Below are 12,370 nucleotides of genomic sequence, written 5' to 3'. Positions count from 1 at the left end.
TAAGTAGTGGAAAAGATGTTTTTCTGCCTGCTGCAAAGAAAAGTAGCATTTTCTAATCTACAGTCCTCTGTGCTCCTTAATTTCCATCATATATATTTGTATTTCAGGCCCCTAATCATGAATTATCACTCATAACTCCTGTAAACACATCACTTGTCAGAAAGCTGGCCTTTATCTCAGAGATAAGTGACTCTTACAAAATTCTTGACTTCCAAGAGATACTAATGAAGAAATATTCAGAGAAGAATCAGTCTCTTCTGACTAGCAGAGATCACACCTAGAAAATTTTCAGAGGACTCCATGCTGGGAACAGCTGCAGTCAGACACGAGTTGGGATGCAAAATGACACTGGGACATGGTCGAAGCTGAGATCAACACGATGAGACCAAATAAACCCAAGCAATGAGTACTACCCTTAGTGAGCAGCAAATGGGCCAATAAAATATGAAGCAGGTACCTGGTGATATGGCATGAAAAGAACCTGGCTTTGGAAGCTTAGGTCAGGGTGACACTGCTGGACTGTGTCACTGTGGAAGGAGAGCTGTGAATGGGGCATGGCAGTGCAGGGCCACCACAGCAGGGGAGACAAGGGAGGCTGGCACAGGGGATTTGGCCATTTGGGACATCCCAGCTGGGAGGATCTAGTGGCAAATCCATGTGGCCTGCCAGGCCCAGCTGAACGCTTTGGTCTTGTTCAGCTCCAAAATGTGATGCCTGAGGCTGCAAAGAGAAGGAGAAGAATGACTAATGTCAACAGCACGTTCCAGCACGGGATGAACCGGGAGAGCGCTTATGGTGCCACCGGAGCAGAACGAAGTGACAGAATCACACAATCAATCAAGTAGATAAGACCTCGGAGCTCATTGGGTGCAACCTTTGACAGAACACCACCACATCTGCTAGAATATGGCACTACGTGCCACCTCGTCTTTCCTCAAACACCTCCAGGGACGGTGGCTCCCTGGAGCACCCACTGGGCAGCCCATTCTGATATGTGATTAACCTTACTGTGAAGAAACTCCTCCTAACATCCAACCCAAACGAGCCGGCGTGGTTCGGGGCACTGGCTCGGGCCAGCCCTCCCTCAGGAGGAGCAGCTCCGTGCAGGACCACAGCGGGCAGCTGTTCAGCGAGAGGCGCTGAGCACCTCAGGGTACTGGAGGAGGAAAGGGACGGGGAAAGGGAAGGCGATGGGCGAGGGAGGAGGTGGCGGTGGCGCCGCTCCGCCCCGCCCGCCCCTCGGCGCCGTTTGGCGGGAAATCGGGCTCTGGCGGGAAGTCGGGCTCTGGCGGGAAGTCGGGCTCTGGCGGGCCGGGAGAGGCGCGCAGCCGGAGCCGCTCGCTCGCCATGCCCGCCGACGGGGAGCTGCTGGGCGGCCCCGCCGCCCGCCCGGAGCCCGGCGAGCAGCAGTACCTGCAGCAGGTGCGGCACATCCTGCAGCACGGCCACCGCCGGGAGGATCGCACCGGCACCGGCACCATCTCCGTGTTCGGCATGCAGGCGCGGTACAGCCTGAGAGGTGGGCACCGCCGGGACCCCCGGCCCCCTGCGCTTGCTCCCTGCCCCTGCTCCCTGCCCCTGCTCCCTGCCTCTGCTCCTGCCCCTGCTCCCTGCTCCTGCTCCCTGCCCCTGCTCCCTGTCCCTGCTCCTGCCCCCGCACTGAGCCGGGATGAGTGTGGGGGTCTCACACGCCCGGGCTGTCCCGCTCCCCCCCACCCGAGGGGTCTGACCATGGGAGTTACACATCCTCTCCCAACTCCCTAGTTCATATCCCAGCCTCACAATGTCAGGTGGTTGCATTGCTGTCTATGTGGAGAAAAGCCGAAGTCTGTTCACCCTGTCAGATGACTGGTCCCCGCTGACACTCTGGACCTCTTTTCCAGATCAGTTTCCACTGCTCACAACGAAGAGGGTGTTCTGGAAGGGAGTGCTGGAGGAGCTGCTGTGGTTCATCAAGGTTCGGCATTTGGGTGTCTCTGTGGGTGGTGGGCCCGAGAGTGGCATAAACAGAACCAGCTGCTGGGCAGTGGCTTAAGGCATTTGGATAACTGCAGATGCGTCTGTTCTTATTACAGAAGTGCAACCCCCTAACACTGTAACCACACATGGAAGGCCATTATCTTTAAGACATTTTGCATTTTAGTGCAGACTATTGCTACCAGTGCAATCAGAACAGTTTTTCTTCTATTTACTTTTAAGGGAGAAAATTTGAAATAGTGAGAGCTTGTACTAATTTGAGTATACTCCACAGCTATAAAGCCTAATGCAGTCTCTTATCTTTGTTTTTAAATCAGAAATAATAATATGAGACAGATAATAGGTAATTTAATGATCTGCTTTTTAATATTTAGACAGATTGATTTGAACAGAAAAAGCAGTGTGGAACCACGGGTGAAGTAAGACTGATGTAAATGCTAGAATTTTTAGTTTTAGTAACAAAAAAATGAGATCTAACAGACCTAATAGTGGTACCTAAATTTTATTTATTATACTAAATAAAATTCAACTATAGTTAGTTCATTACAATGTAATGTAATCCACATAAGCATTTGCTAGATAGCAGGACTCAAATGCAAACTTATTTTTTTAAAAGCTTTCAGTTTTGTTTGATTTTTGATTTGGTTTTGGTTTTTTTGGTGGTTTTTATTTTTGGTTTTTTTTTTTTTTTTTTTTAATGTAAAAGACTAGACACTCCCCAAAACAGCATAATTTCTGTGTTGGATTTTTGAGTGTGCAGATTTGGACATCTTGCAGGATTCAGTGACATTTTTCTGTGTTATTTTCTAATTTTTGTCATTTTAACAAAAGGATTTTTAAGACCTTAAGCTTATTATAGGTGACTTGGAAAAGACCATGCCTAGGCCATATATTTTTTGTTAGTCTATTTTCATCAATCTGTAAAGTAACATCTTGTTCTCTGCAAATACGAAATGACATTCCACAGTTGACCTTGAGGCTGTTTGTGCCTTCACAGTGTGAGAATCCTGAGTTAAACAACAGCAGCGTGGCACCTCAAACTCCATCCCAGGGTGTTGCTCACAAATTTTGTTCTGTCTCCATGTGCAAGAACATAATCCAGAACATTAATTACACTGTTCATCCTTTATGAGTGGAGAAATGCCGTGGACTAGCAAAGCTTAATACAACTGTTCTAAATCATGCCCTCTGTGTTGGAATTAGGATGCAGACTTCTCACTATGTTTTGTAGGGTTCTACAAATGCCAAAGAGCTCTCTGCAAAAGGTGTGAAGATTTGGGATGCTAATGGGTCGCGTGAGTTCCTGGATAAGCAAGGTTTCAGCACCAGAGAGGAGGGTGATTTGGGACCAGTGTATGGTTTCCAGTGGAGGCATTTTGGAGCAGAATACAAAGATATGCATACAGGTAATCACATCCAAATACAGTCTTGAGTGCTCAGTGACACATCATTTCCAGAACGGTGTGTGGAATGGAATGTTCTTAAAAAACCATTTACAGCAAGCTGATAGCCAGAATAAAGAGTGTTTGAGAGAGTTAACTTTTTTTCCTTACTCAATTATCCTGAAAGATGTAGCTTTGTATACTATAATTTGGTATTTGTGGAACAGATGAGTCATAAGGCACACACTCTTTTACCTAGAGCAGATGTGGTTGCTGATAGCTGGAATGATGTGTGTGCTGCAGTCCAGAAACCTGAGCTAGCTCCATTTGATAACAGCACACAGGCTGCCATCTCTCTATACCAGTGCAGGGTCCATTAAATTGTTGTGCTGGAAAGAACTGGCATCAGTACGCTACATTCACTGGAGGCAGTGAAGAGAAAGATTTTCCCATTCTGCATCTGGAACAAAGTGGGCTGTTTCCACAGCTGATGATGCTGTGGACAGAACAGCTGTGACAGGTTCTGATGTGATACAGTACCTGTTGGTATTTTCAGTGGAACTTGTTTATTAAACTGACCCTCGAATGTATTTATTCCTCTTTTCCAAGTCTCTGAAGGAGAGGTTACAGAAAATACTTAGAGGACTGTCATTAAGAAAAAGGGCAAAAAGGGTCAAAAACCACATTGTCATTATTTAAAAAATAATTTTTTTTTTAACTTGGATTAACAACATGCTTGGTTTTCTACATAGGTTTTCTTGTTTGGGTTTTTTTTTGTTTGTTTGTTTTCAAAACAACTTCAAATTACAGCTTTCATTAATTACTGATATTAGATTTAGTATTGGCATGTTGGCCACTAGCAGAATACAGTTGTATGGTAATACAAATGATGCAAATTATGAACTGACACATCTGAAAACCTACAGTTTCTCATCTTAAAAAGTCTAAGGCACAATATAGCATGGAAAAAAAGAACAAGATAAATTCCCATAGTTTTCCTTACAAATAGATTTCCTTAAGTTCCATTACTAATGTATAGGTAAGTAGCTTCAGGAGCTAACATAACCATTTGACAAGGCTTCTGGCACGGATTGCTGGCAGAAGAGTTCCTTGAGATGCTAATTGTGTCTTACTACCTTGTTTGTCAGCTTGGGTCTCCCATAATTTGGTGTTGCTGCAGTAAGAGTTATTAGAAAAAAGTAGTTACCAGCCATGCTGATTGTCAGAACAATTATTAACAACTAATGACTTCATTATTCTGAAATCCATTCTAATGGTCAGTTCATTTCAGAAAATTTCTTACTTAACTGGTATTGAGCCTAAAAGTCAGCCTGTGAGTGTCATTGGGTGAAATGTAATATCCTGTGCTACACATGATTAAAGTTCTTTTGTGGAACGAAATGCTGTTTAGTTTAGGAAATTTAGTTTTCATACATGACCTTGAGAGTACTAGATGGATGCATTTATTCATCTGTCAAAAACTTTCTACTTTTGAGTGTGTAAAGAAGGCTGGCACACGGGTCTGGCCATAATTTTTTTTTTTGTTTTGTTTTCTATATAAGAAGGAGCACTGTGGCATGCAAATTGAATATTTGAAAGGCATTTTAATTCAGAAATGCAATAAGCAAATCAGTCTAAATACCATGACTGACTAGGTGGTAGTATCTTGTCCTTTCCAGTACAGCTCTTGTCTTGTTTAGGTAAAAAGTCATCATGAGTGATAAAATATCATCTTTGTCCAGCTAGCTTTTTGTATTACAACTTCTGTTTCTTGGGGTTTAGTGATTAGACAGACTTTTTAGTTGGTCTTAAAATAAATCAAGTGGTTGAAAATGGAATAAATAGGAATGGTCCTATTTCTGTGGGTGCTAAAGGTACTCAAAACACACAAAAGAATTGGGGGGACATACAGAAATATAATCATGAGAGCTTTAAAAGCTCTGGAGCATCCTAAGAAAGACCGAGAACATGTTTGGATGGTGCTAACTTATTAATCAATTTCAAAGCTGCAATTAAATTTTCAGAGGTTGTCATTTGGGTGTCACTTTTCAGTGGGAGATGGGCTGGGTGTTAAAAAAATTGAATCTGTCTGATTTAGATCTTACTTGTTATATTTCTTCAGATTACTCCAACCAAGGAGTCGATCAGTTGCAAAAGGTGATTGAAACGATCAAAACCAATCCAGATGATAGAAGAATCATTATGTGTGCTTGGAATCCCAAAGGTATTGAACAGCTGGCATAAAGTGAACGTGGTTGCACATTATATTGCTGCGTGTTAAATTGTGTTCTGTTCCTGTGTCAACAGTCAGTTCCATTTGGTGTCCTTGTTCATTCTTTATAAAACTACCAGGAGTGCAGTAAAAATGGCCAGGGGTTATAATCTTGATTCTCTTTCTACTTTATCCTCATGTTCAGACCTAAAAAATCATGAACTGTTGCTTCAAAGTTTTTCTCTCCATGTTAAAGTGAGGGATATACCAGTGTCTTTGGCATACAGTCTATTCAAAGACAGTAACTCTTATTTTAAAAAGGTAAAAAGCCCAAACCATAAAAACTATATTAAAGCAATGTGTCTGGCTTTTAGCCATGTAATCTATTGTAAACTTAACCCTTAAAACTAGAGAACAAAAATATTATTTGTGTTGTAATCTTCTCCTTGAACATGGGTTCATATGATGAACCTGTATCATATCATACTGAATGATAGGGTCTGTTTATACATAGATATCCATTCACACTGTAAGGCAACTTCTAAACAAGAGCTACTGTAAGAGAATGTTTAACTTTCACCAGTGATAAATCTGTGCTCCAAAAAAATCACATAGCATTTTCCACTGTTGTCTGAAAGGGTATGCCACATGCTATTGCTGTTATTTTCAAGGGTAAACATTGCCAGGTGAAATCTGCTGATCCGTCACTGGCATGTATTCTCAGAAAATACCTGGTGAAAGTTTTCTTTGCCAAGCTGTAATTTTACTCTGCACTTTTTAAGAATAGAAAAACGCTCAAAAGATCTTCTGGTTTCTGATTTTTTAAAAATAATCATTACTTTTATATCTCAACAAGTACGTTGCAATGGGAAGAGAGTAAGATGAAGCAGTTGGAATTTGCTTTAGGGTATATGCTTAATTTTACTCTTAATGTCTTCCTTTAGGGAATTCAGCTGTCTCACCAAGGTGTGTAGAAATAAACTGCTGTGCAACATTATGGCATAAGTCTGTTCTGTGGAATATCTGTTTATGACTTTCTGGTCATACAACCCAGGAGACAGCTTGTCATGACCTGGACTTAATTGCTTGGGCAGCATGTGCTTAGAAGAAACAAGAGAAAAGGCAACAGAATGACAGTGCAGTTGGCTCTCTCCTGTATCTCATTACATGCTTGTTTAGGTTTTGCATCTTCTACATTCATAACACACTAATGCTCTTAATGTTTTCTCCCCCCTCCACCTTCTGTACCTCAATTCCTAGATATTTCCTTGATGGCTTTGCCTCCGTGCCATGCCCTTTGCCAGTTCTATGTTCTAAATGGTGAATTGTCTTGCCAACTCTATCAGAGGTCTGGAGACATGGGTCTAGGAGTGCCTTTTAATATTGCCAGCTATTCACTGCTCACGTACATGATTGCCCATGTCACAGGGCTGAAGGTAGGCTATTTAATCATTTTATTTATTCTTGTCTGAGAAATGAAGGACTAAGAGTTAAGGCTCTTTATGTCACATCCAAGGAAAACTGGAATAAGCATACTGTTTGAAATCTTGCTGATATATGTGTAAAAAAAGGCCCTGTGAATTTGATGTTAATTGCTTTTGGTTTGTATGGACAGTTAAAATCAGCAATGTAAGAATTTTAAATTCAGGTTAAGCAGAAGATTCTTTCATGCCTTGAATATGTCAAGACTGACCTGTTCACTAGTCGTAGAAATCTGAACTGAGTGCTTGTCCTGATGGGATAGTAATATTCAAGTGATTAGATTTTGTAACATGTGTTTATTGGAAGTGAACAGTAGCTCAGCAGTTGCTGTCAAGGTTCTAATTTGGATATTTTGCCTATCAAACTTCCAGGTATAATTTCAGCTGTGTATTTCTTTGATTTCCTACTGTAGATTATTATGTTGAGTGGTAGTGTGTGCTCAAGTAGCTCTTGCCCTGACTTCAGAGCTGTATTTTGTAATTTGGCAGAGAAACTTAAAGGCACAACAGTCTTGTGCAAGGGAAAACCCCTTTTCTTTAGAGCATGTAAAAATTATAGTAGAAAGGCCTTCAGTGCCTAATCCTGCTGCCACCAGCAACACTAAGGTGAACTTCTTAAAACAGGGCAATAGGGAAGAATCAGACTTCACAGCAACCACAGAAATTAGTCCAAGGTACTAAAAAAGTAAGGTTTAACATTATGTCCAGCTGTTGCCTCTCAGCTACTTCCTCTCATGGCTTTGGTGGTTTTCCGTGTAACACATCTGAGGGCTGATCAGTGCTGGTCACAGGCCAGTAAAAGCTGATGAAACTTCCCCATGTGAAATTCCATTGCTCAGGAGCTGCTAAGTCACAGAGCCTGCAAGCTCTGGGTGCTTGCCTGTGCCTGGCACCTCCACTGCAGTTTAGTAGTGGCTGAGGCAGCTGCTCTGAAGCCAGCTTTGGTGAGTTGTACTCACTAGAAGTGGAGTGGAAAGGCTGGATGTCACTGCTGCACCTGGTTCTGTCTCAGTGTGCAGATCAGTGTTGCTCCATTCATTTACCAAAGCTGCTGTCATAGCAGGATTTGAAAGATAATTTTTTTGGTAAACTAGTGGAAATTTCATTATATTTTCCATTAATTATGCATTAGTCAGAGAAGCTTGTGCCCTTCACAGCTTTCAAGGATACAATCCTGTACAGAAGTGGCAATTCCACACTAGCCAGATGCTGAGAATCAATACTGTAAGCACTGTAATGTTTTGCTTCCTTAGAACCTGTCTGTTTGAAAACCACATGTATTCTTCATTCTTTTCAGCCTGGAGAGTTCATACACACCTTGGGGGATGCTCACATATATCTGAACCATGTGGAACCTCTAAAAGTCCAAGTAAGTACTTATTCTGTACTCTATCCTTTTATCTTCCACAGTGCTTATTCAATGCAGAATTACCTCGATATTTTATATATCCTTTATATCCTTTTGCAGATATTAATTTTTGTGGGTTTTTTTACCTCTTTTCTATCCTAATAACTGCATTAACACCAGTCCAGGTTGCAAACAGAAATACAATACAAGCATAATTGAAGTGTACATCTGTGTACTACTCTAAAACCAAATTAGAGAGCCAAAATCTGCACTTTTAACTTTGAAAACAATTCCACCTAATCCAAATAACACAAAAGAAAATGTCTTTCTAATATATCAGTGAAAATACTAAGGCAGATTCTACCTGTCTTGGAATTCTCTTCAATATTTTTTCTTAGTGTAAGTATTCTTGGTGGGAAGGGAAAACCTACATGGTGTAATCTGATTTGAGATTGAGAACAGAGTCTCTGCTTTCAAGTATTAGCTTTATATAGTAAGCTTGCTTTTATTTCAGCTTCAGAGGGAGCCAAGACCTTTCCCCAAACTCAAAATTCTTCGTGAGATTAAAGACATCAGCAACTTCAAGGCAGAAGACTTTCAGATTGAAGATTATAATCCTCATCCACCTATTAAAATGGAGATGGCTGTCTAATGCTATAAACCAGCAGTAAATATTAACGTGGAAATGCACCTAAGCTACTTAGTTCTCTAAAGTAGTGTGGCTTTTATGTGCTTCAAAAGGTATTTTTTTTATTGTTAAATAGCCACAGGCCAGATTGGTCTTCAGTGCTCCTACACTGTGGTTGTACAGGACAGATGATTATTTCTGATATGGAATGCAGATGTTAACCCAGTTTTAAGTTGTTAGAGAACTGCTTTTCTACACATTGTTTCAGTTACCAGTGGCCATTTCTGTTAGCATTCAGTTACTCTGTGTGAATAGCACAGGCTCACATGCTTGATTAGGTACTGAAAATAAGAACTTGTCTGTTGATAGAGGATTCCTGTAATGTGGGAGAAATCGTAAAATATAGTCTAAAGAGTGTATGTTTAATAAAGCTTTTTTTAAAAAAATCTTCTGGAAGGCATTATGCATATTTAATTCTGGTGTGTTTTTTTATAGTTAGTAGTAAAAAAGGGTTGGAAAGCAAAATATCTTGGAGGGTAACATCTGGCAAAACAAACTTCCCATGGTCTTCACAGATGAACCATCAGGAAGGCAAAAGATTTTAATGGAATCTTGCTGGAAATGCAATCTCTGCATAATGTCTCTGTAGCAGCAATTATTACTTTATTCCCCAACCCTACAAAAATTACTGATTTGATGTAAATCAAGAAAAGTTGCAGTTAAACAGAGGTTAGCAGATAATATTAGTAATCAGCTGTCTGTCCCCATTTAAAACCAGATCACACAAACATGGACTAATTTTGCAGTCTGGAGCAGTAAAACCTAGAGATCATAGTATTTTTAGGAATGGAGTTCATTAATTAAATTCTAGCAGAATTCAGCTTTCAAGTCTTCTTATCCTTGTACCTTCTGCAGTAACTCATAAAATTCCTCTTCAGCAGTTTAATTGTGAGTAGATATGTCATTAATATTCATAGGATAGGCAACACATATTTGAACATGTAGAAAAATGCATAGTAAATTAAATTTTAAAGTCAGTAAACTGGTTAGGATTGGAAAAGTGCACAATTTCAGATAATTCAAAGAATTTAACAATCAGTGTACTTTCATTCAGGGTCCTGCATAAGAGGATCACTGAATCTTTCTTAAACCAAACTGATCATAACTTTGAAAATCTTACTTTGTATAAAAATTGTTTGCATGTTATTAGGCTGATTTTCCTTATATTGATCACTGATATTGAGACTAATATTTTTGATTTTTTTATGTAATTTGTTCTCTTGTCCTGACATTTAGCCCAACACAAGAAGACTGCACAAAAAACCATCTCTGCCTGTTGTAAACACACCAAATGTAAAGAGACCATTGCTTATTAGAAAGTTTCTTAGTAATACACTGTAGTGCATCATTCTTGAAGAGAGATTATCAAACTGAGCTCTTTCAGCTTAGATCCTGTGAGAAGCTTGGAATGGTCAAACCTCATCCTTTTCTGAAGCTGCATTAAATGGATGCTCAGTAGCCAACCTGTAGTCAAAAGCACCTGGTTCTTCTCTCAAATTACTGAACTCAGAGGTAGCAGCAGCCTGAGAGCTTTATCACATGCTCCTCCTAATAAACTTCATCTCACCTCTACTAGTCTGATAATCTAAAGTCAGACTAGTCTATTCTAGCTCAGATGGTCTAGTTGTTACCTTTTCATGAATGGTAGGTCCCAGCTGTAGGTTGTCAGCCACTTACCATGTGTATACTTTTTTAAGCTAAAGGTTCTTGAGTGTTCCTACAGTCCTCTACAAGGAAACAGATTAAGCTGCACATTCACTTAACAGTTCTGCCTACACTTAGCAAGTAAAGTTCCTTTTGCTGGAATCCACTTTATGTAACACTGCAGATAAGGTGGATTCTGCAGGACATTTTAGCAAATGCAGCCAGAGAGGATGTGAAATAAAACTGGCCTCAAGTGGTTATCCAGGACAGGAATACCTATCCCAGAGAAGAATTCAGAATGGAAATCATTTGCTTCTCTTCATAAATTACAGAGGAGTTAGGTGGATGGACATACATAGCATACATAAGCAGACCAGTCTCTATAGCTCTGGAAGAGCTATAGAGCTATTTAAGTGTAGGAATTAATTACAACTTCACTGTTTCCCTTTATCAGCACAATTTACTACCAATAGCAGTTGAAGTGAAGCTTGTACCTTGAAGACCAAGAAGGTTTATGGTGCTCAGATAAAGAAAGATATCTTTTTTTATCCAGAAAGATAAAAAAAGCATTTTAACAGCACACTTTAATGTGAGTAAAATTAAAAATACATTTTAAAATTTGTAGGTATGAGAATTCTAGGAGCTTTCAGCCAAAATATGAATATTTGAAGGATATTAATATATAGAGCTAAACAGGAGGTACTCAAGGAATTTTGATGTGCAGAATATGAACACTGCTCATGCTGCAAAGATGACTACTATAATTGCAAGCCATATTCAGTGCAGTATTTTAGACAAAACATGGGACATTGCTTGATACTTTCAAGAGATGTATCTTTGTATCATTTCTCCATTTTCCAAGGGCCATTCAACCACTTAGAGATAGCAATGAAATTTTGTAACCCTTTGGTCAAATATCAACTTCTGTATTCCACCTTCTTAGACAACTTGTAACCCATACTATTTCTGACATCTTATGATATGTTGCAAAATTTGCCTTACTTGCCTTGCAGAATATTGATTATCACACAAAGAATATTATCTGATTATGGTAGATGAAGGATCAGAAAAGAAAGAACTGCTGAATTTTTGAGACAAACATCCATCTCATCAACCATCAGAACCAAGTCTTCTACTGAGCCTGACTTGGTGAGTTTGTCACCATAGTGACTGGCACCTGTGAAGTGTCTGAATGTGGAATGCAGCCCAGGTTTCAAATGCCTTTATTAAAACCACAAACAGTTCATATCCACCTGCTTGAAGTTCAACCCACACTTCTAACTTCCCTTTGCAACCCACAGGAAGGTGAGCTTGTAGGGTAACAACACAAATACATGCTGTGACCACCATGTAGCAACATGTCTTTTAAGGAAAAAAAAAAGAGCAATTACCATAGTGAGCTGTTACTGGAATTTTTTTATATAACTAACCTGTTTTCAAGCCTTTCAGATACTTGGATATGATCAAACAGATCAAGTGCTGGACTAATTGACAGAGGCCCCAAAATCCATACTAGAGATGACTGCCACACTGGGACATGCAAAACCTTTTGGTGCATAACATGAAAGAAAAATTACAGCAGTGCATGCAAGCTTATGCTCAGAAATCACAATCATGACAGCTGAAGAAACTAATCAG

General features: G+C 40.1%; 1 protein-coding gene across 1 annotated transcript; it reads left to right on the top strand.

Annotated features, from left to right (window-relative positions):
- Nucleotides 1-1,250: 1,250 nt before the first annotated feature.
- On the top strand, nucleotides 1,251-9,486 carry TYMS (thymidylate synthetase). The gene is made up of 7 exons (XM_021551516.4): nucleotides 1,251-1,519; nucleotides 1,884-1,957; nucleotides 3,209-3,383; nucleotides 5,482-5,583; nucleotides 6,832-7,007; nucleotides 8,350-8,421; nucleotides 8,915-9,486. The coding sequence occupies exons 1-7, from the start codon at nucleotides 1,348-1,350 to the stop codon at nucleotides 9,050-9,052; spliced, it is 909 nt and encodes a 302-aa protein (XP_021407191.3). The 5' UTR covers nucleotides 1,251-1,347; the 3' UTR covers nucleotides 9,053-9,486.
- Nucleotides 9,487-12,370: the final 2,884 nt, after the last annotated feature.

The sequence above is a fragment of the Lonchura striata genome, chromosome 2 (assembly GCF_050655825.1).
Source record: "Lonchura striata isolate lonStrDom1 chromosome 2, ASM5065582v1, whole genome shotgun sequence".
Lineage (NCBI taxonomy): Eukaryota > Metazoa > Chordata > Aves > Passeriformes > Estrildidae > Lonchura > Lonchura striata.
The sequence above is the reverse complement of the archived record's forward strand: the minus strand, read 5'-3'. Positions and strand labels throughout refer to the sequence as shown.

Bases quoted from the DNA above. Each gene is read 5' to 3' on its own strand.
- TYMS (XM_021551516.4), top strand. From the start codon at position 1,348: ATGCCCGCCGACGGGGAGCTGCTGGGCGGCCCCGCCGCCCGCCCGGAG. The intron at 1,520-1,883 runs GTGGGCACCGCC...CCTCTTTTCCAG, and splicing joins GGCGCGGTACAGCCTGAGAG to ATCAGTTTCCACTGCTCACA. The intron at 7,008-8,349 runs GTAGGCTATTTA...CATTCTTTTCAG, and splicing joins CCCATGTCACAGGGCTGAAG to CCTGGAGAGTTCATACACAC.